This window comes from Dama dama, chromosome 15 (assembly GCF_033118175.1).
Source record: "Dama dama isolate Ldn47 chromosome 15, ASM3311817v1, whole genome shotgun sequence".
Lineage (NCBI taxonomy): Eukaryota > Metazoa > Chordata > Mammalia > Artiodactyla > Cervidae > Dama > Dama dama.
The window spans coordinates 46,799,680-46,823,283 of record NC_083695.1 but is presented as its reverse complement, the minus strand read 5'-3'; the positions used below and the strand labels follow the sequence as shown (position 1 = coordinate 46,823,283).

Here is a 23,604-nt window from a genome sequence, read left to right as displayed (position 1 = left end):
GATGGGTTTAAGATTTAGGATGTAGATTTCAGAGGGCTTGTTGAAGGAGAGTGGAAGGGAGAGGAACTGAGGGTGACCTCCAGGTACTGTTAGTTCTGTGGTAGGCTAATTTGGTCCCATAAAGGAGGAGGAGTGAGTTGCGGGGAGGCGGCTATCAATCGTTACTGATTGGATCTTCTGATTTTCTGCAGAAGAGGAACTGAATTAATACTTGGGCCATACTTGTGCGTGTGTGTAAATGTTTTCTGTATACCTGGCAGAGGACACAGATGAACAAAATATTCAAAGTCTAAATTTGTATCAAAATCTGTTGTTTGAGATTTTGGAATTCTTTTAGGAACTTGGTATTTAAAATTTTTATATGTAGTTATCCTAGGAGAAGTAAGGTAGGGAAATGGGTATTTATTCAGTATCTTTAAATTTTGTGTTATTTATCTGCCTGGGCATTTTTCTTATAGAAATCTGCACATCTGCATGTAGGCAGAACTCCACTTCTGATTCACATTCTGATGGGGAATCGTTTATCCAGTTGTGCTGGTATAGGACCTTCTGTTTTCTGCCTGTTAACAGTTACCTAGAGTTTCTCTCCTCACTTCAGGGATAGGTGTAGGTCAGTGGTGGTTGGGTGGGGGACTGGAGCTGTGTTGTCCCCCATCTCCCTTATCATTTTTTTAGCCTTAGTGCTGTCAAAAGCATCTTCAAACCTCTTTGCTCATCTCAAAACTTTCCCACTGTCCATTGCTGTTTGGACTCACCACACCCTTCCTTCCCATGCCTTATCGTGCTGCTGCTGGAAGAAAGAGGCTTTTTGTGAAGGTGGGGTGTTCCTTTGAGTACAATTGAATTTTTCTGCATTTTATGCCTTTTGACTGTATCTCTAGCACCTAATTGAATGATTTGCTCATTGAAAGATGCTGGTTACTGAGTGAGGTTACTGAGATTATGTGATGTGAAGTCAGAGTAAAGATGGAGAACTACTGATCTCAGTGAAAAAAGAGATTGAGTGGAAATGTTGGTATAGGATACATTTCTTGAGTTTCTTCTTTGTGAGACTGGTCACTTAGTATTTTTCTCTCATTGATCCACATAAGCCTTGGAAATAAGTATTGTTAATCCCAGTTTATAGCTGAGCAAATAAAGTCTCAAAGAAATGAAGTACATTATTACTAAGTGACTGAGCAAAGATCTCAAGTGGGCCTTAGGAAGCATCACTAGGAACAAAGCTAGTGGAAGTGATGGAATTCCAGTTGAGCTATTTCAAATCCTAAAAGATGATGCTATGAAAGTGCTGCACTCAATATGCCAACAAATTTGGACACTCAGCAGTGGCTACAGGACTGGAAAAGGTCAGTTTTCATTCCAATCCCAAAGAAAGGCAATGCCAAAGAATGCTCAAACTACTGCACAATTGCACTCATCTCGCACGCTAGTAAAGTAATGTTCAAAATTCTCCAAGCCAGGCTTCAGCAATACGTGAACTGTGAACATCCAGATGTTCAAGCTGGTTTTAGAAAAGGCAGAGGAACCAGAGATCAAATTACCAACATCTGTTCGATCATGGAAAAAGCAAGAGAGTTCCAGAAAAACATCTATTTCTGCTTTATTGACTATGCCAAAGCCTTTGACTGTGTGGATCACAATAAACTGTGGAAAATTCTCAAAGAGATGGGAATACCAGACCACCTGACCTGCCTCTTGAGAAATCTGTATGCAGGTCAGGAAGCAACAGTTAGAACTGGACATGGAACAACAGACTGGTTCCAAATAGAAAAAGGAGTACATCAAGGCTGTATATTGTCACCCTGCTTATTTAGCTTATATGCAGAGAACATCATGAGAAATGCTGGGCTGGATGAAGCACGAGCTGGAATCAAAATTGCCGGGAGAAATATCAATAACCTCACATACACATATGACACCACCCTTATGGCAGAAAGTGAAGAAGAACTAAAGAACCTCTTGATGAAAGTGAAAGAGGAGAGTGAAAAAGTTGGCTTAAAGCTCAACATTCAGAAAACTGAGATCATGGTATCTGGTCCCATCACTTCATGGCAAATAGATGGGGAAACAGTGAAAACAGTAGCTGACTTTATTTTTTTGGGCTCCGAAATCACTGCAGATGGTGACTGCAGCCATGAGATCAAAAGATGCTTACTCCTTGGCAGGAAAGTTATGACTAACCTAGACAGCATATTAAAAAGCAGAGACATTACTTTGCCAACAAAGGTCCATCTAGTCAAGGCTATGGTTTTTCCAGTAGTCATGTATGGATGGGAGAGTTGGACTATAAAGAAAGCTGAGCGCCGAAGAATTGATGCTTTTGAACTGTGCTGTTGGAGAAGACTCTTGAGAGTCCCTTGGACTGCAAGGAGATCCAACCAGTCCATCCTAAAGGAAATCAGTCCTGAGTATTCACTGGAAGGACTGATGTTGAAGCTGAAACTCCAATACTTTGGCCACCTGATGTGAAGAGCTGACTCATTGGAAAGGACTCTGATGCTGGGAAGGATTGAAGTCATGAGGAGAAGGGGACGACAGAGGATGAGATGGTTGGATGGCATCACTGCCTCAATGGACATGAGTTTGAGTAAACTCCGAGAGTTGGTGATGGACAGGGAGGCCTGGCGTGCTGCAGTCCATTGGGTCACAAAGAGTTGGACATGACTGAGTGACTGAACTGAACTGAACTGAGCAAAGATCTCAGGCCAAGATTTTGTTTGACTCTATTTTGTATCTGTTTCATCACCTACTGTTGCCTCTCTTTTTGTTTACTGTGATTACTTCTAGTTAAAAGAAAGAAATTCTCGGGAACCTGGGACACATCATTTTATGCTTTGTTGTTTAGTTGCTAAGTCTTGTCTGACTCTCTGCGACCCCATGGACTGCAGGACCCCAGGCCTCCCTATCCCTCACTATCTCCCAGAGTTCGCCCAAGTTCATGTCCATTGAATCGGCGATGCTATCCATTTTATGCTTATTTCAGGAATAAGGGATACAGCTGAAACAGTCCTATGATGTGCTGTGAAAGAAACCTTTGGAAGCCAGAAATTGTAGTATTGGTAGGCTATCCTTTCTCTGGGGTCCTTGGAATGACTGAGGACTGCTTTATTAGCAGGAAATGATGGTTCCTAACCTCTTACTTCTCCTCCACCCTGTTCTCAGGCTTCAGGAATTAATAATAAGAAGCCTGAAGCTGGAGAGAGAAGACATTCTCAGTGTTAGAACTGCAGGAGACAGCCCTCCCCTTCAGCTGCACTGTAACACTCTTCGTAGTTTTTTACAAAATGATGTTGCCTGCATTCTTTAGGTTCAGTTGACTTATCATAGTGCCGTGCTTCGTGTGTGTTATAGGAACCTAGTCATTTCATAGCATCAAATCTTTACATTTATGGAAAAAAGGTATTTAAAATTCTATACTGACTCAAAAAATGAATTTTTTTGCCCACTGCTGGTTTGTACTTTGAGGGTTTTCTGTATTTGCTGTGTATGATATAATGAAATTAAATAGAGAAGATGGAATTGTAGAAAAAGTTTCAGAATCAACTGGTTCATTTTCTTACTCCTTTGTGACTGGAATTAATTTTTTCTCTGAAGTCTAATTTGCTGTAGAAGTATTAACTTCATAAAATCACTAAAGTAATGGTGTTTAACAGGAAATATCAAATAATATATGTACAATTTTTGTGACAGAAATAATTTTTAAAATGCTGATAAAAGATTTTAACTAGTTAGAATGTTAGTATTTTGTATAAAATGTGAATTATATGACACTCAAATACAGTGATTGGAGAAGGCAATGGCACCCCACTCCAGTACTCTTGCCTGGAAAATCCCATGGACGGAGGAGCCTGGTAGGCTGCAATCCATGGGGTCGCTAAGAGTCGGACAGGACTGAGCGACTTCACTTTCACTTTTCACTTTCACGCATTGGAGAAGGAAATGGCAACCCGCTCCAGTATTCTTGCCTGGAGAATCCCAGGGACAGGGGAGCCTGGTGGGCTTCCGTCTATGGGGTCATACAGAGTTGGACATGACTGAAGCGACTTTGCAGCAGTGGCAGCAAATATAGTGATAAATAAATGATTGATTTTCATGTATTTTGGATGGTGTCTCATGTTATGGTGTTTGAAGGGATGTGGGTAAATAAGAAGGGTTTGTGACCTATGGTGCCTAGATTCTTACTTTGCAATTTAGACAGTAGTTGAGAATGTTCAAGATTTTATGTTTTCTTATATTAAAGAGCTTCCCTGGTGGCTCAGATGGAAAAAAGTCTGCCTGCAGTGGAGGAGACCTGGGTTTGATTGCTAGGTCAAGAAGATCCCCTGGAGAAGGGAATGGCAACCCACTCTAGTATTTTTGCCTGGAGAATTCCTTGGACAGAGGAGCTTGGTGGGCTATATACCATGGGGTCAGAAAGAGTCAGACACAACTGAGCAACTAACACTTTCACTGTCATACTAAAATGTTATATACATGTAATCCATATGCAATACATTAAATTTTAAAAGCATACTTAAATTTCTATGTTTATATAAATTTGGCTTGCATTTGTTTATGGTATATGTACCTTGCTGAACCATTAATTCTACTTTTGCTACTATCTGCTGGTCATTTCTATCTAGTTATCTCTTTGGCATTTTAAATTTAATGTGTTCATATTGACCCAATCATATTTTCCCTCTAAATCCAGTTCTCTTATAGTCTACATTTCCATTTTATGTTCTCACCATCTTTCACGTCTCAAGCTTAAAGTTTAGTGTCACTTTTAACCTCTAACATTTTGAAATCTGTAATGACTCTCACTTCTCAACTTTTATTCTCTATTCTTATAAAGACAAGACTAGTTTTGGATCTTGACCAATAGTTCTTCAACTTTGCTGATCATCAGAACTGCTTTTTAGGGAAAAAAAATACAGAATCCACCTCCCCTCATACCTCCATCATCACAGATAGATTTTCATTCAGAAGGTCTAGATGTGGTCCTTGGATCTGTTTGTTGTCAGCCTTCTGATGATTCAGTTGGTTTGGGAACCACTGACCTAGACCAGTACCTTCCTCATCGGCTTCTAACGATAGGCTCTTCTTGCCCCTTCACACCTGCTGTCTGGGCTGTGTATTCTGCCTCACTGGGAGCCTCCTAGATTTGAATTCTGGCATTACAGCTCTGAATGTGACTTTTGACATTATTTTGTACCTTTCTTTGCGGGTTTTTCAGGAATCGCTATGGTTCCTTGCTGACTTTTCAGCCATATTTTCTGTTGTTTTCTTAATTTTTCTCTACCATTGGTTCTGTTGCTCTGATTTTTTCCCTTAATGTGACTGCGTGTTTATTCTCCAAGAACTATTTATCAGATGATCCCACTTTCTTCAATTCCCTAAAGTAGTCCTTTCCTCAGAAATATCTTAATTTCTTATCAGGGTCTTTTTGAATTTATTTTACTTTTAAAATTTATTATTATTGTTATTTTGGCCTCACTGTGCAGCTTGCAGGATCTCAGTTCCCCAATCAGGCATTGAACCTGGGCCAGGTCAGTGAAAGTGCCGAATCCTAAACACTAGACCACCAGGGACCTCCCTTAGGATCTCTTTTAATACTAACAATAACTAATAACTAACATTTACTGAGCATATGGTAAGCAGTTTGCAATGGTTGTTACTTAATTTAAACCTCACAATAACCCAAGAGAGATACTATTAATTTGTATGTCTACTGATAAAGAATCTGAGACACAGAGAAATGGCTCTTCACAAAATCACACGGGAATTCAGAAGGAGAGCCAGGGTTTGGATCTAGGTAAAGAATCCGCCTGCAGTGCAGGAAACACAGAAGATGTAGGTTCGATCCCAAGGTCCAGAAGATCCCCTGGAGAAGGAAATGACAACCTACTCCAGTTTTCTTGCCTGAAAAATCCCATGGACAGAGGAGCCCGGCAGGCTGTTTAGTCCAAAGGGTCACAAAGAGTCGGACAATGAGCGACTAAGCACACAATCTGAATTCAGAGTCTGTAGTCTCATCCATTAGACCATACCAGTTCTTTTAAGGTCTGGTCACTTTCTCTTCTATGCCAAATGTATTTATATTTATGTTCCTGTATTTTCTCCCATTGCTTGCATGAGGAAGGAATGATTAATCTTTTTTTAATCCACAGAACCTAGCTTAATGCCTTCCATATGTATATGCTGCTATAGGTGTTTTCTCTTTGAAGGTATGCATACACGTACATTTTTTTTTCTTTGCAGTTTTCAAACAGAAGACTATAACCAGTTGGATGGACACTAAAGGAATCAAGACAGTGGAATCAGAAAGGTATAGAAACATGCTTATCTAGAGTAATGAATAATGTGATATATGGATGTTATATCATGTTTCATGCTATTTTCTCTCCTTTTTGCTTTCACGTTTTTCTTTATTGACATTTCAGTTAATTCTGTATATGGTTTAGTATACTTGAGATGCAGAGATGAAAAAGCAGTAGTCTCTGTCTTTAAGATACTTACAGTGTAGTGGTGCTGACAGTCAGCAAAAAGCACATGATTCTTACATGGTGTGATCAATGCCACAGTAAAGATATAAACAAGGTAGTTATAAACTACCTTTATATAAACAGTGGTAGTTAGCAGTAGAACAGACAGTCAGCTTTACCTTTGCAAGAAAGGCTGCACAGGTGAATGAAGGTGAATGAAGTTTAACACTGCATTCTAGCTGGTGTTTGCCAGGCACACAGTTGGGAAAAGGGCATTATAGGCAAATGTGCAAACGTATGGAGTCATGAACGTATGGAGCATGCTATATGCTCAGGTAATCACAGGTTTAATTATTGCTATGATATTGTAGGAATGTGTTTGGGTAAGTGGTTTTTTTGTGTCATAAATTCTTTCCATTGCGTTATAAGTTCTGTTGTATCATTCTTTCTATTCTTTTACAGTTTGCATAGTAAAGAAAACAACAATACAAGAGAAGAATCCATGATGAGTTCTGTACAAAAAGATAACTTTTATCAACATAACATGGAAAAATTAGAAAATGTTTCTCAGCTAGGTTTCGATAAGTCATCAGTTGAAAAAAGTACACAGTATTTGAACCAGCATCAGACTGCAACCATGTGTAAGTGGCAGAATGAAGGGAAACACTCAGAACGGCTTTTGGAAAGTGAACCTCCAGCAGTAACTCTGGTACCAGAGCAGTTCGGTAATGCTAACGTTGATCAGTCACCCCAAAATGATGATCACAGTGACGCAAATAGTGAGGAGAGCAGAGATAATCAACAGTTTTTGACACATGTAAAGCTTGTGAATGCAAAGCAGACAGTGGAAGATGAACAGGGCAGAGAAACCAGAAGCCACCAGAAGTATAGCAAGGCTTGCCATCCTGCAGAAGACTGTGCAGGGTGTCGGCAGGAAGAGGCAGACGTGGTGCCAGAGAGCCCCTTGTCGGACATTGGCTCTGAGGATGTTGGTACTGGACTGAAAAATGCCAACAAATTGAGTAGACAAGAAAGTAGTCTAGGAAATTCTCCTCCATTTGAGAAAGAAAGTGAACCTGAGTCACCAATGGATGTAGATAATTCCAAAAATAGTTGTCAGGATTCAGAAGCAGATGAAGAGACAAGTCCAGGTTTTGATGAACAGGAAGATAGCAGTTCTGCTCAAACAGCAAATAAACCTTCACGGTTCCAACCAAGAGAAGCTGACACTGAGTTGAGGAAGCGGTCCTCTGCTAAGGGAGGTGAGATTCGATTACATTTCCAATTTGAAGGAGGAGAGAATCGAGCTGGAATGAATGATTTGAATGTCAAACTACCTGGAAGTACTTCTAGCCTGAATGTAGAGTGCAGAAATTCTAAGCAACATGGGAGAAAGGATTCTAAAATCACAGATCATTTCATGAGAATGCCCAAAGCAGAGGACAAAAGGTAATTTTTACCATCAAGAGTATCTTCAAAAGGGTAATGTGTTATGTAATTTTGTGAGGGGGAGTTTCACGAAGTTCTGGTTTGCACTGAAGGCAAGAAATAGTTGTCTTTCTTATTAATAATGCATGATTTAAACTTAGACTCAAATGTTAAATTCTAAAAATCACAGAAACAGAAAAGAAGTAAATAATTAATCAGATTTTAATTTCATCAACTTCCTTCTGAGATTTATGGGAATTACTTGATCATAAATATGATAGTAACTACTGTTATCTTAGGCTACTGTATATGCATTTTCTCTAATGCTCTGACGGCAGGCAGGTGGTATTGTACTCACTTCACAAATGAGAAAACTGAAATTGGTTAGAAAATTCACTGAAATTATATAACTTGTGGGGAGTAAAGCTGGGATTTAAATCCCAGCCTGTATGATTACAAAAAAAACTGTAAGTATAAAAATTATCTTAAAGCCCTCTCCATAATTTTTGTGATCTTTTATGGCAAGGATGCCATAGTAACTTCACTTCATTGAAAATTATTGTCTAGAGTCCTAAAAAGTAGCTGATACTGTGAACCGTGACTTGTTTGGCAATGTACCTATTCTTTTACAAGGCCCCTTTTTTCAGAAGATGATTTACATGTGTTTGGAAATTCCTTCCACAGACTATTGAAAATAAGTTCTTGGGTTTTACTGTAAGCCTTATAAGGTTTTTTGTTGTTTTGTTTTTTCTAAATACCAAGGAGAAAGAGCAAGTTTGGCACATTTTAAACAATAACTTCTGGGTAAGTGTTTTTACTTGTGTATCTAAGTGAATTTAAACAGTGAGTGGTTTGTGATTGAATATATTTGTTTTGATCTTAGAAAAGAACAATGTGAAATGAAACATCAAAGAACAGAAAGGAAGATCCCTAAATACATTCCACCTCACCTTTCTCCAGATAAGAAATGGCTTGGAACTCCTATTGAGGAAATGAGAAGAATGCCAAGGTGTGGGATCCGGCTGCCTCCCTTGAGACCGTCTGCCAATCACACAGTGACTATTCGGGTAGATATTACCTCTTACCTATAAAGAGAGAAGGTGCTAAGTTTCAGTTTATTGTGATATTTGTGAAAAACAGACCAATGCATAGAAAGTGCTTCTCTTTTCTGCATATATAAAGCACTGAGAAGTTTATAAAATAGAGAAATATAATGATAGATTACTTAACACGGTACTTAACAAATCCGTAAGATGAATCACTGTTAACTGCTGAGGATATTGAATATTCTGTATTGTTTAGAAAATTTATTGAATTAAAAAATTCAATTGACAATATTTATTGAGTACCCAGTACATGTTAGATACTAAAATTCAAAATTGTATGTTGTTCAGTATCCTCAAATTGTTCTCCAGTTTTATCCTCTTTTTCTGAGCTTTAGATTCTTCTAGACATCCCTATCACTATCCCATAGGTATCTCAAACTCAGCATTTCTAAAACCAACCTCATTTAAAAAAAAAAAACTGTGGTTAAATGTACATAATCTGAAGTTTGACAACTTAATCATTTTTTAAGTGTACATTTCAGTGGCAGTGTCATACAACCATCACCACTGTTCATTTCCAGAAATTTTTCATCTTCCTGCACATAAGCTTTACCTACTAAACAGTAACTTCTCATTCCTCACTAACCCTGGTAACCTCTTTTATACTTTTCATGGGTTCTTAAAAAAAAAAAAAAAAAAGAAAAACTTTATTGAGCATTTTAAGTGTTCAGTTATATTTAGTTAGTTTACCGAGTTAGGCAACCATCGCCATAATCCAATCTTAGAATATTTCTGTCACTCTTGGAGTAGTTTTAAATAGTCACATCTTAGGAATTCCCTGGCTCTCCAGTGGTGAGGACTCAGCGCTTTCACTGTCATGGGCCTGGTTTGATTCCTGGTCAGGAAATTAAGATCCCACAAACCATGTGGCATGGCCAACAAAAACAACACAAAAAAGAATCCATGTGGGATTAAATATTCATCTCATTTATTAGGTTCTATATTAGATTTCACAGGGGCTACTTAAAAAAAAATCTCTGTTCTTATACAACTTAGCCTACATGTGATTAAATATTTTGAAGTACAGAATTCCTTCGTGTGGTTAGGTAAAAGCAGCATAGAGCAGGGTGGTGGAGTTTGAGCTGAGTTCTTAAAGATGAGAGGAAATTTCTGAAATGGAGTTAGTAAGGCAAGGGAATTCCAGATAGATATATAACCTTTATAGGAAAAGGCTGTGCAGTTTAAAACTTTTACAAATGGAAAGCAGTTGATTTGCTGGAACTGAGTATTTGGATGGAAAATGGAGGAAAAGAAGACTTGAAAAGTAGTTTGGGTTCATATTGTAGAGGGCGTCAGGTATCAGAAACTGAGTCTATAAGAAATTAAATCTATAAGAATTGGAAATCATGAAAATGTCTGTGCAGACAATAGTTGTACTATATACATAGCGAGGTTGATCAGACAGCTATTTGTGAGGAAGACTGAAGTGAGGATACATTGGAAACAGGAAAAGGAAAGAATTCGGTTAAGAGATGAAAAGTAAGCAAACAGTAGTTATCAAATTGTGCTTCATGAAAGTGGCTCAGGGGTTCTTTTGATATTGACTCAAATTTCTTTTCTAAGCTGTACGTTTAACTATGAAAAACCTGTTGTAAAAGAACTAATGTGTGTTTACTTTTAATAATGCTTAATACCGTTCTTTTTTTTTTTTTTGGCTTAATACCATATTTTAACCAGCAGATTTTACCAAGAGAATTCATTTTTGGGCAGGTCATAGAATCAGGGTTCTCTTGCTACTGCTGTTTGAAATATTTCCTTAAATATCAGAATAGCAGTGTAAAAAAGTTACCGTCTGCCAGCTGTTTAGGTGTGTGGATAGGATTTTCTTAATATTGGATGAGAGATATAAATAGATTGATGAAAGCTTTAGCTGTCGTCTCTCTCAATTTCATAGTCCTTCAGTTAGTCTCTTTGCTATTGATAAAATAAGTAAAGTCACTCTAAAAATTATATTTATTAAAATAGCTTTTATTTAAATATGATTTTGTATTAGAATTCGTAGGGAAAAAAGAGTTCTGCTCTTTAAAAAAGTTTGGAAATAACTGAGACAGGGTAGTAATTGTGGGAATATAAAAGAATAAATGCAAATTGTTTTGAGATTATATTGATAGGACACTGTGAATTCTTAAGCAGGGGTGATTAGGGAAAAGGAGGCATTGATAATGTCTGTGAAATTAAGAAAAGGTTTGTGTGACTGACAAGATATTAATGGTTAAGATTCAGAAAAAAGATTGATCAGGGGAAATAAGTGATATTTTGACTTTTCCTGCTTCCTCTTTCCCACTGCCCGCAAAGAAAACCTGAAGCATCTTATACCATCATTAATTCATCTCTGTAATTACCGTTTATCAAATATCCAATGAATTTATAAAAGTTTTATTACAAAAGTAATACAGGGTCAGTAAAAAAAGTTTAAGAATTTGGTGTGTTTTCTTCTAGATTTCTTTTTCTTGAATATGGTAGTATAGTATGCTATATGTATAATTAATATTTGTTAAATAGTCCTTAGATACATTTCTAAGATGCCAGATATTAATAGTTAGAGAATTTGAAATCATAATATAAAGCTGACATTTAGTGTTAGAAATGGAAGGCAATCTGAAATTGCATGGACATGATAATACTTGATTATCTGTAAATGCACTCATGCATGCAACATACATTCACACACAAACATATGCACACCTATAGGCAAACACATGTATAAGCATGTGCTATACACATGCATAGACACATTTAAACAGACAGACACCCAAAGATACATATATTCTTATATATTATGTTCCCCTATGTGTGAAGCTCTACTGGTACCTGTTTTTGTCACCTTAGATTACATGGAAGATCTTTACAAAGTCACCTTTGGGGTGCCCATTTGGAGGACAAAATACTTTTGACAGGATTGATGTCTCAGCCACTTTTGACTCTTGAACGTCCTTTATTGTTTCCTCCTTGGAATATTCTCATCCTTTGGCTTCTTTGATGCCATATATTCCTGATTTTCTTCCTGCCTCCTTAAACCCTTGCTTTGTTCCTTTTATCTTTTTTTCTGTATGTGGCCCTTAAACGTTGTTAGAGTTCCCCAGGACTTTTTCATATGTCTTCTTATTTTTTCCTCTCTTGGAGTAGTCTTATACACACTTGTGGTTTTAATGGTTACCTGTATAAAAGGCCTACAAATTTATTTCTCTTGGGTTGCAGGCTTTTAATGAAGCTGCCTATTTAACAGTCTTTCCTTCCATAGGCTGTTCCTGTTTTTTGTCCCTTTCACCTTTTCCTACTTACTTTTAACCTTTGGAGTTGAGCTCAACTGCTAGTTCCTCAAAGAAGGATTCCCTAAGCTCACCACATAAGTTAAAATTGTCTAGAAAGATTCTTGTGACATCATGAACCTCTCATTTATAGCATCTTACAGTTGAAATTTTATATTTATTTGTGTAATTATTTGATGATCGACAGTGAAGTTCTGATTCATGCTATGGTATGGATGAACCTTGAATATATTTATTTATTTATTTATCCACATGCATATATACACTTTGAAGGCAAAAGGAGAAGGGGGCAGTAGAGGATGAGATGAGTAGATAGCATCACCGACTCAGTGGACGTGAATTTGAGCAAACTCCAGGAGATAGTTGGAGGACAGAGAAGCCTGGTGTGCTGCAGGCCACAGAGTCACAAAGAGTCGGATACAACTTAACAACTGAACAACAACAACAGTGTGTGTATATATATAGTTGACCCTTGAACAGTTTGAAGGTTAGGATGCCAACCTTCTGGGCAGTCAAAAATTCGAGTATAGTTCCCACCTCCATCTGAAAAATAAAATAAAATAAAATAACTGATAAAACTAAAAAAAAAAAAAATCCCAGTATAACTTTACAGTTGGCCCTCCGTGTCTGAGGGTCCACATTCAGCAATTCAATCAGCTGCTGATTGTGTGGTTTTATAGTATGTATTTATTGAAAAAGATAATTGTATAAGTGGACCTGCGCAGTTCAAACCCATGTTGTTCAAAGATCAACTGTACGTGTATAAACATTTATACATATTAAAAACATACATGTCTGGCTCTGTTGTAAATACTCAAAATACAAAATTAATATAGTTATTATTCTTAAGTTTAGAGTCTAGTGGAGGAGGGGAAAAAGTGTGCTCTAGTATGATAATGATCCAATAAAATGAGAGAATAAGCTTACTGCCTATTAGAAAGCTTTTAAAGACTTGTTATAGGAAATGAAAATTGAGCTGAGTATTGAAGGTTGATGTTTAAATAGATAGTGTTTTAGGTAAGAGAGGATGTTAAAAATTGGAATCATTTAGAATCTATATAGGCAGAAGGGAGCCATTATAGGATTAGAAGCTTGGGGATACTTAAAGATAATATTATTCCCAAGTGGGGATAAGGGTTTTATGTTTGATGAATGTATCTGGGAGCAGTTGGGAGTTAGGGAGAGGGATAGAAAGCTATTACCAGAAATTCAGTCAAAGATTAATAAGGACTAGGGCACTGGATGGGATGAAGATAAGAATGCCCAGGACATGATGATTTGGAAACTCACTGAAGGTAATGAGTGGAAACAACTGAAAAAGACTTATGAGATTTCTTGCCTAGGAGCTGGTCTGTATTTTTATAGCATTTACTTCAGCTGATTTCTTTCGATTATTTTACAGAAGATATGCCTAGTTTTTATGCACTTACAGTTTTCTTGCATTTCAGGTAGATCTTTTGCGGATAGGAGAAGTGCCTAAACCTTTCCCAACACATTTTAAAGATTTGTGGGACAACAAGCATGTTAAGATGCCTTGTTCAGAACAAAACTTGTACCCTGTGGAAGATGAGGTGAGAACAAAATTGAACAGAACTCATGTTCTTTTAGTCTCTGAAAGATATTTTAATGCTTGCTGTTAGGCTTCTGATTCTGCCACACAAGACAACTTGGAATAAGTTTCCTCATGTTTTTCTTTTCCTTAAAGAATGGTGAGCGAACTGCAGGGAGCCGGTGGGAGCTCATTCAGACTGCACTTCTCAACAAGTTCACTCGACCCCAAAACTTGAAGGTGTGTTCTTTTGTAATTTTTGTCTCTTACATGTAGTTCTTAGAGATGAGCCCTGGTCTTTTCCTTCAGAGATGTTGTTTGATCTTTAAAAGACTTAGGTAACAGCAAAGCCTCTTGATGAAAGTGAAAGAGGAGAGTGAAAAAGTTGGCTTAAAGCTCAACATTCAGAAAACTAAGATCATGGCATCTGGTCCCATCACTTCGTGGGAAATAGATGGGGAAACAGTGGAAGCAGTGTCAGACTTTATTTTTTTGGGCTCCAAAATCACTGCAGATGGTGATTGCAGCCATGAAATTAAAAGACGCTTACTCCTTGGAAGGAAAGTTATGACCAACCTACGCAGCATATTAAAAAGCAGAGACATTACTTTGCCATCAAAGGTCTGTCTAGTCAAGGCTATGGTTTTTCCAGTAGTCATGTATGGATGTGAGAGTTGGACTGTGAAGAAAGCTGAGCGCTGAAGAATTGATGCTTTTGAACTGTGGTGTTGGAGAAGACTCTTGAGAGTCCCTTGGACTGCAAGGAGATCCAACCAGTCCATCCTAAAGGAGATCAGTCTTGGGTGTTCATTGGAAGGACTGATGCTGAAGCTGAAACTCAGTACTTTGGCCACCTCATGCGAAGAGTTGACTCATTGGAAAAGACCCTGATGCCGGGAGGGATTGGGGGCAGGAGGAGAAGGGGACGACAGAGGATGAGATGGCTGGATGGCATCACCGACTTGATGGAGATGAGTTTGAGTAAACTCTGGGAGTTGGTGATGGACAGGGAGGCCTGGCGTGCTGCGATTCAAGGGGTCGGGGTCGCAAAGAATCGGACACGACTGAGCGACTGAACTGAACTGAACTGAATAGCATTATTTGTATGCAAAGTGCTTGCTTCCTGAGGAACTCTCTTTAGAGACATTCTTGGTTTATACTCCATCTCTAGGTAATGAGTAGAAGAATTGAGAGTTGTAAATGACTTGCCTGGAGCCACATGGAATAAGACCTGTTTCTTGATTCCCCATCCAATTTCCTTTGATCCTGGGCTTTACTTTTCTTTTTGTTTTAGAATTATCCTGCTTCTGAAATGTCTTTAAAAGTAAATCAGGGAAGAATTACGACTTCAGCATTGTTTGCCCAAAGGGAAGCGGAGTTTGCTAATGATTAAACATTGTACTTTTTATTGCTTTTAATAACAGCTTCTAGCAGTTTCATAATTTATTCATCTTATATTTTGGCAATAATTTATTTTTTGATTTAAAAAATATTTCGTTCAAGTCCGTAAGGGCAACCATTAGATTGTTTTGAGTATATGTTTATTTTTGGCACTATAGCCTTATATAAACTTTTAAAGTTTTTACAACTATAAACAGATTTTTTATACTTTTGTAAAACTGGCTTCATTCTCTTTGAGAAATTAATTTGTTATGTACTGTTTCTTAAGTTTTATACTGAGTTTTCATTTATATTTACAAGTTATTCTTAACTTTCTGTACCTTTTCCATCGCTCCCTTTTTTTTTTTCCTTAGCTCTTATTTTCCCTTCATATGAAAAACAGTGATACATTGTACCATAATATATTTAGAAAATTTCATTTCTTAGGGATAGTATTTCTCAGCCTTATAATTACTTTTTTTAAATGAGAGAAATTCTCAGGGTCTGCCAGAGCTTACTTATTGTTAATATGTTAATTACATGTGCACAAACATAAACATGCGTTAATTACATATGTACAAACATAAAACTGAATAAATCTCTTTATACTTATATCCAGTTATATCAATTCGATTTTTTCCATTTTAAACATCTTGACCCATCATTTGAGTTGTGTTCATTATCACTGTGAAAACAATTTGTAATCAGTATTTGCTTTTTGCACAGATTCTTAAACACATATCTGAGCCCCAGAGTAGTATGCTGATAAACTCAAAAATTATACTGTATGAAGATAAAATTCTTTGTGTTTACTGCTTTTTAACTTATCACAGTTGGTGAATGTTGGTAGAGGGAAAGATGGGGTCTCTATGCAGAGTATCAGCTTGCAAATAAATGCGATAGGTTCAGGTTTTTAAGAATTTGACATTCCTCTACTGCAGTGCATCTTAGGTACTTCTTTATTTAAAGTACCAGCTTTCATTTCTACAGTGTGTTGTTTTTCTGGCCTTTGTATTCATTCCAAAATGACTGCAGCCATGAAATTAAAAGACGCTTGCTCCTTGGAAGAAAAGCTATGACAAACCTAAAGAGCATATTAAAAAGTAGAGACATTACTTTGCCAACAAAGGTCCGTCTAGTCAAGGCTATGGTTTTTCCAGTGGTCATGTATGGATGTGAGAGTTGGACTATGAAGAAAGCTGAGCACCGAAGAATTGATGCTTTTGAACTGTGGTGTTGGAGAAGACTCTTGAGAGTCCCTTGGACTGCAAGGAGATCAAATCAGTCCATCCTAAAGGAAATCAGTCCTGAATATTCATTGGAAGAACTGATGTTGAAGCTGAAACTCCAATACTTTGGCCACCTGATGAGAAAGAACTGACTCACTGGAAAAGACCCTGATGCTGGGAAAGATTGAAGGCAGGAGGAGAAGGGGTCAACAGAGGATGGATGGTTGAATGGCATCACCGATTCAGTGGAAATGAATTTGGGCAAGCTCCGGGAGTTGGTGATGGGCAGGGAACCTGGCATGCTGCAGTCTATGGGGTCACAGAGTCAGACATGACTAAGTGACTGAACTGAGCTGATTTATTCCAAAACCACATTTATAAACTCTCAAGCACAAGCAGACCAATCAGGAATACTGTCCAGACTATATGAAAAACACTAATTTAGGACCTTTAATGGCCTTACAAACAGGATTATTTAAGAATTTACATATTTTTTTTAAACACAAATACATAATAATCATAGTGTTCTAAATTACATTGCTGCTCACCTCTTTTAGCAATTCCTTAGTGTGCTGTGATTATTTTATTTTTTATTTATTTTTGTTAGTTGGAGGCTAATTACTTTACAATATTGTAGTGGTTTTTGCCATACATTGACATGAATCAGCCATGGAATTTACATGTGTTCCCCATCCTGATCCCCCCTCCCACCTCCCTCCCTATCCCATCCACCATGATTATTTTAAAAAGGGGTAATTAATTTAATCTGAATTTCCCTTTCTTGTTTATTTTATGGTAGATTCAGCGTAACAGAGTAATCTATCGAGATTTTCTTCTCTTGACTTAATGGTAATTGTTTCCTTTGATGAAGGAGCACAATGAGAGGGAAGGGAAAACATTAAATCCTTCTTATAGAATATAATAATATTTTGCTGTTTTTTTTTTTAATGCCATTTGATGTTGAGAGGGATTAGAAATGTTGTAAGTTTAAAAAAGCAACAGTGTCCTAGGGCTTCCCTGGTGGCTCAGATGGTAAAAAAGCAACAGTGTCCTCAAAAGTTGGTTTACACTGTAATATTTCTATGAATAATATGTCTGATAATTTGCAAAGAATGGGCTTCTTTGTGCTTTAACTTGTACTTATTGTGAATTATGAACTGAAAAAAAATCACTCATCTAAGAATACTGTATGGAGTAGCACCCAGGCTTCCCAGGTGGCGCTAGTGGTAAACAACCTGCTTGCCAATGCAGGAGGCATAAGCGACACGAGTTCGATCCTTGGGTCAGGAAGATCCCCTGGAAGAGAGCATGGCAACCCACTCCATTATTCATGCCTGGAGAATCCCTGTGGACAGAGGAGCCAGGTGGACTACAGTCCATAGGGTTGCATAAAGTTGGACACTACTGAAGCGACTTAGCATGCACACAGCTTTTCTCGTGATAGGAGACCTTGTGGTGGACTACTTTTGAGACTTGAAGACTGAAGTAAAGTAAATATTAGTTAGGAGTTAATGCTAATTATACAGCTCCACTAAAGAATTAGAGTATAAATGCTATTTAGAATGTTTTTCCTTACCAACTTTGAGGAATAATTTACATATAAGATAGTACATTCTTTTAAAGAATGTAACTTGATGAAGTTTGACATTTGCGTATACACTTGAAGCTCTCACTGCAGTCAAGATACAGAGCATTCCTGTCACGCTGCAAAGATTTTTCTTACCCCTTTGTGATCAATTGCCTCTTTCTGCCCTGGCCGCGGGCATCTGTTGATCTGCCTTTTTTTTTTTTAAAAAAAAAAAAAACAAGTATCAGCTACATTTTATTTGAATGGAATCATGTATCAGGTATGCTAGTGTGTCTGGCTTCTTTCACTTAGATGAAGATCTTTGAGATTCATCTGTGTTGTTGAGTGTATCAGTAGCTTATTCCACTATATGCATTGTTTGTTTGCTGTTATAGACATTGCTATTTAATATTTTGTTTGAGGTCCTAAAATCAAATACCAGTAATTTGGGGAAAAAAATTCTTAAAATCTTTTCCTTCTTAATGGAAAATGTAGTATAATTTCTTGTCATATTATTGTCATATCTTGTCATAATGTTTCTTGTCATATTGTCATATCTTATAATATTTCTTGTCATTATTTCATGGTTGATGACTTTTCCTTTTTCAAGAAACTTGGATATCTTCTTATTTGAGGTAGATTATATACATTTTTATTGGCTCATTTCTTTTAGCTGAGATGCTTGGTGATAATTTATGTGACATGAAGTATTTTTCAGGAAGCTCTTTGGCAGAATGTTAATTTTTAAAAACTTTCTTCAATGATGAGGAAATTTAGGTTTATAGTAATAATGTAGCACAATGTTTTTCAGACTTAATATACCTTCAGTAAAAAATCTTTAGGTGTCTATTGTGATTATAAATGGTTTTTATAAATTCTATATTAATATGTATTATAAAATATAATCAAATAGAAATTTAAAAGGATGTGATATAATAGTTCTTTCTGCGTAACTTAATGGATTGTCTTATGCCTATCCCACAGGTAAAGTACTGCCTATTCAAGACAGTTAGGGTTAAGGAAAAGAAGGGGGCAACCCACTCCAGTATTCTTGCCTGGAGAATCCTATGAACAGAGGAGCCTTGCAGGCTTTAATCCATAGGGCCACAGAGTCCAACACAATTGAAGCAATATAGCATAGAGCATTCAGACAGTTAAAATTACACCAGCAGATGGCACACTAGTTTGACCTCAGCCTTTTTTCTTTATTGCTCTCTTCCCCAGGGAGCCTTTTTAGATAATTTTCCCCTAATTTACTCTCCTAATGAAATCTTAATGCTAATACACTATATATCTGTATATGTAGTGTGACCCTATTAAATACCAAAAGTCACTATATTATTACCATTTCCTTTTTTTTAACACCCAAGATCCAATTTTGTCCATTTGGATTATATTGCTTCTGTTTAGAGTACATGTTTTAGAGTAATTATGTTTCCCCCTCTATTACTTGACCTTTCTAATCTCAGTTTTCTTAAGTGAATACTAAAAATTAGTATGCATTCTGTTCATTCGTAACTGCTGATATGCAGTAGCTAATGGTGGAAGAAACTTGTCCAACATTAAGAAATATACTGGAAATAATTCATAAAGGAGACAGGTTATTCCTAGATAATTCACTTTACTGTATCATGACATTTTATTTATGCTTTTTCCATAGGATGCTATTCTGAAGTACAATGTGGCATATTCTAAGAAATGGGACTTTACAGCTTTGATTGACTTCTGGGATAAGGTAAAAGTATGCTTATTTCTTAAACTATGAAACTAATATAACATCTCTAATGGAGAAGTTTGAGAAAAATGCACATAATTCTGTCATACTAACACCATTATCTTTTATTTTTATCAGAAGTATTTCCTGTTACTTTTGTGTGGCTAATTTTTAATTTTGCTTTGGTCTCTTATTATATGCATTTCCTATTGTATTATTGTACCATTTGCAGTATTATCAAATGATTGCATAATATTTCATGCCTAGATTTTGAGAATTTAATGATTCCCATATCCTCAAACACCTAAAGTTGCATCAGTTTTACTTTGTTTCAGTGTAGTCATATCTTTATATATGTATGTATATAAATGCATGTATATGTTTTCCCAAATCTGATGTTGTTTCTTTAGGTAATTCCCAGAAATTAAATGGCTAGGTCAAAAGCCACAACTTTTATGGCCTGGATTTATACTATAGAATCATTTTTCCCAAAGGAGTCTGTAGCAATTTAGTATGCTCTCAGCAAGGTGAAGAATACCACTCTGATAGTAGTACTATTAGAAGAATGGGTTTCATCCATTTTGAAAAACTGGCAGTATATATGTTTGTGTGTGTGTGTGTGTATATATATATATTTTTTTTTTTTTAACATTTTGTTTTGATATGATAGATTCACAGGAAATTGTAAAGAAATATACAAGGAAGGTCTCATGCACTCTTTATTCTGTCTTCCCCAGTGTTGATTGCTTAAAGTATAATTCAGTATCAAAACTAGGAAGCTGACACAAGACCTTATTTAGAGATTACTAGTTATACTCCTTTATGTATGTAGTTATGCCTTAAACTGGATACAGTTGTTAATTTTGATAGGAAATAATGTTTATATTTGATGCCCTATGATGGCAATAAAACATGCCATGGATTAAAATACCTCTGTCACCATGCTATGAGGTAAGGAAGTCATTTTTTCCTCTCTTAATCAGTCTACTCAGACGGGACCTTGTTTCCCTTTTATCTGTTGACCTTGCCCAGAAGCAGCCCTGTAAGAGTAATATGTAGCAGGTTTTGGTGTGTTTTAGTGTAGATCATAAAATGAGGTGATTACTAGGTGCTGGTGATAGTTTTATAGTTGTCTAGAGAGAGGAGTTATTACATTTTTGACCTTCTAGGTTTTATTTACTTTGTAAACCTGTGGGAGGGTTGGGGGAGTCCTCACAACTGTACCAAATATTCATTTCTTACTGTTTTCTTTAAGTTTTTCTTTCTATTTTTGTAGTTACATGTAGATATAAAAGCATATTTAAAATATTTAATTATATAAAGCAACGTTACACAACTTTATCATCTTTAGTCTTAATGGTTACATAATATTCCATCAAATGATGTATCATTTGCTTAGCCATTCCAATATTAGAGATTTAAGGAATTCTCTTTGTCTAAAGCATGTCTAGATATTAAGGCTCTCCTCTCTATGACTGTTAATCTGCTATTGTCAGTGTACTTAACAGTAGACCTTGGATGTTTAAAACGGTTGTGTGTTTTTCTGTCCTTCAAGTCTCCAAATGTAGTAATATAGAACTTTACCATGTTAGAGCCCACAGGGATAACATTGCTCAGGATTGCAGAGTTTAGTGAGAAGTAAGTATTAGACAATTAGACATATATGTGGGTGGAATTGGAGGAGTAAAAGGAGATCTTTAGTGCAAGGGAAACAGGAGTTTGGCTAGGTTTTAAATTATAAATGAATTGTATTTGCTTTTCATTATCTATGTCTACATTTTGGAGTAAGAATGCTTCTTTAAAAAGGGCTCTTAAGTGTTACTAATTAACAGTATTTAGGAACTTTTTACTTAAATGTCACACTCCACTCTGAATGACTTATTTTGCTAAGGAAAAAAATGAAGTTTAAATTTAACATCATATCAGTTTTAATATTTTACACTTAAGTTTTTTTGGGGCTGTTAACATTTATCTTGTTAAAACCTTGCTTTGGCTAGTTCTATAAGAAATAGGTTTTTTAATTCATGCTACCTTAGAACAGGAGGTGTTAATATAAACAGTCATTAGTGTGATTCCATGTTATAGTTATTACTTAAATGCTAGTATTTAGTGTAAGAAATAAGAGACCCAGAATCATGGTAATCCTGCTGTGTGAGCACCCTTATTTAGGATGAACGTGAGAAGTATTTACTAAGCTTTTTTTTATTAAGTCAGAGACCAGGAAAGATTACAGAAATCAATCAGTTATTTTGTAATTTAAGTATCTAGGTGCTACTGAGTTGCAGTGGCCATTATTCAGTGTTTTTTTGCATCTTGAATGCTAATATTGGTCTTCCTCCCTGCCAGCTGTTGGAAATGCTGGAAAAAAATAATCTGTGTTTTATGGCCCTCCTGTGTGGTGTTCCACAAAATTAAATTCAAACAGTTCTATAATTTGTATTCTAAATGGATCGATACACTTATTGCTGGCATTTTTCACAGCAAAGTATAGCAGAATGTCCTATATATTAGGGAAGTCTATCTATTAATGCATTTTGTGCTTGTGCTTAGTCGCTCAGTCGTGTCTGATTCTTTGTGACCCCATGGACACAGCCTGCCAGGCTCCTCTGTCCATGGGGGTTCTCCAGGCAAGAATACTAGAGTGGGTTGCCATGTCCTCCTCCAGGGCACCTTCCCAAGCCAGGGATTGAACCCAGGTGTTGCACATTGCAGGCAGATGCTCTACCATCTGAGCTACCAGAGAAGCCCATTAATGCATTTTAGAGGTATTTTAAATACTTCCACCTCACTTAAACTGTGGCCCTATTTCTTTTTGTTCTCAGTGAATTAGCTTGTGAAATTCACATAGCATGTTAAGATAGTAGTGACTGAAGAGGGGTGTGGAGGTGGGGTATTTTAAGAGAGCTTGCTTCTGTTTCTGTGATCCTGGTTTCTATTTCTGGACTTGGACGGTACTTAAAAAATGTATGTTTGCCATATAATCATTCATTAGGCCATCCATATTTGATATGTTCTGTGTACTTTTTGAACATATATTTCACAGTAAATGTAAATGTCAATTCAAAATAATTAACTTTAATTCTAAAATTGGTTTGTATAGTAGATTTTTTCAGTAAATGGAATAATTATTGAAAGGAAACCTAAGGTTTTAGTGACTATTTCATCTTCTTTTCCACTTTTAGTTTTATATCTGGAGTAGAAAAGATAGGAATGAATAGGCCTCTTATTTCCTCACTTGTGTTCAGTTCAGTTCAGTTGCTCAGGTGTGTCCAACTCTTTGCGACCCCATGAACCGCAGCACGCCAGGACTCCCTGTCCATCACCAATTCCTGGAGCCCACCCAAACCCATGTCCATTGAGTCGGTGATGCAATCCAACCATCTTATCCTCTTTTGTCCCCTTCTCCTCCTGCCCTCAGTCTTTCCCAGCATCAGAGTCTTTTCAAACGAGTCAGCTGTTTGCATCAGGTGGCCAAAGTATTGGAGTTTCAGCTTCAACATCAGTCCTTCCAATGAACACCCAGGACTGATCTCCTTTAGGGTGGACTGGTTGGATCTCCTTGCAGTCCAAGGGCCTCTCAAGAGTCTTCTCCAACACCACAGTTCAAAAGCGTCAATTCTTTGGCGCTCAGCTTTCTTTATAGTCCAACTCTGCCATCCATACATGACCACTGGAAAAACCATAGCCTTGACTAGACGGCCCTTTGTTGACAAAGTAATGTCTCTGCTTTTTAATATGCTGTCTAGGTTAGTCATAACTTTCCTTCCAAGAAGTAAGCGTCTTTTAATTTCATGGCTGCAGTCACCATCTGCAGCGATTTTGGAGCCCAGAAAAATAAAGTCAGCCACTGTTTCCACTGTTTCCCCATCTACTTGCCATGAAGTGATGGGACCAGATG

The 23,604-nt window shown here is 36.9% G+C and overlaps 1 protein-coding gene across 1 annotated transcript in view; it reads left to right on the top strand.

The window, feature by feature from the left end:
- PARG (poly(ADP-ribose) glycohydrolase) overlaps positions 1-23,604 on the top strand; it is a 117,793-nt gene that overhangs the window by 2,911 nt on the left and 91,278 nt on the right. Inside the window, exons 2-7 of the mRNA XM_061162015.1 lie at positions 6,241-6,307; positions 6,927-7,913; positions 8,776-8,959; positions 13,716-13,838; positions 13,973-14,056; positions 19,653-19,727. Of these exons, the coding sequence (XP_061017998.1) occupies positions 6,241-6,307; positions 6,927-7,913; positions 8,776-8,959; positions 13,716-13,838; positions 13,973-14,056; positions 19,653-19,727 (1,520 nt within the window). The remainder of the gene's footprint in view (positions 1-6,240; positions 6,308-6,926; positions 7,914-8,775; positions 8,960-13,715; positions 13,839-13,972; positions 14,057-19,652; positions 19,728-23,604) is intronic.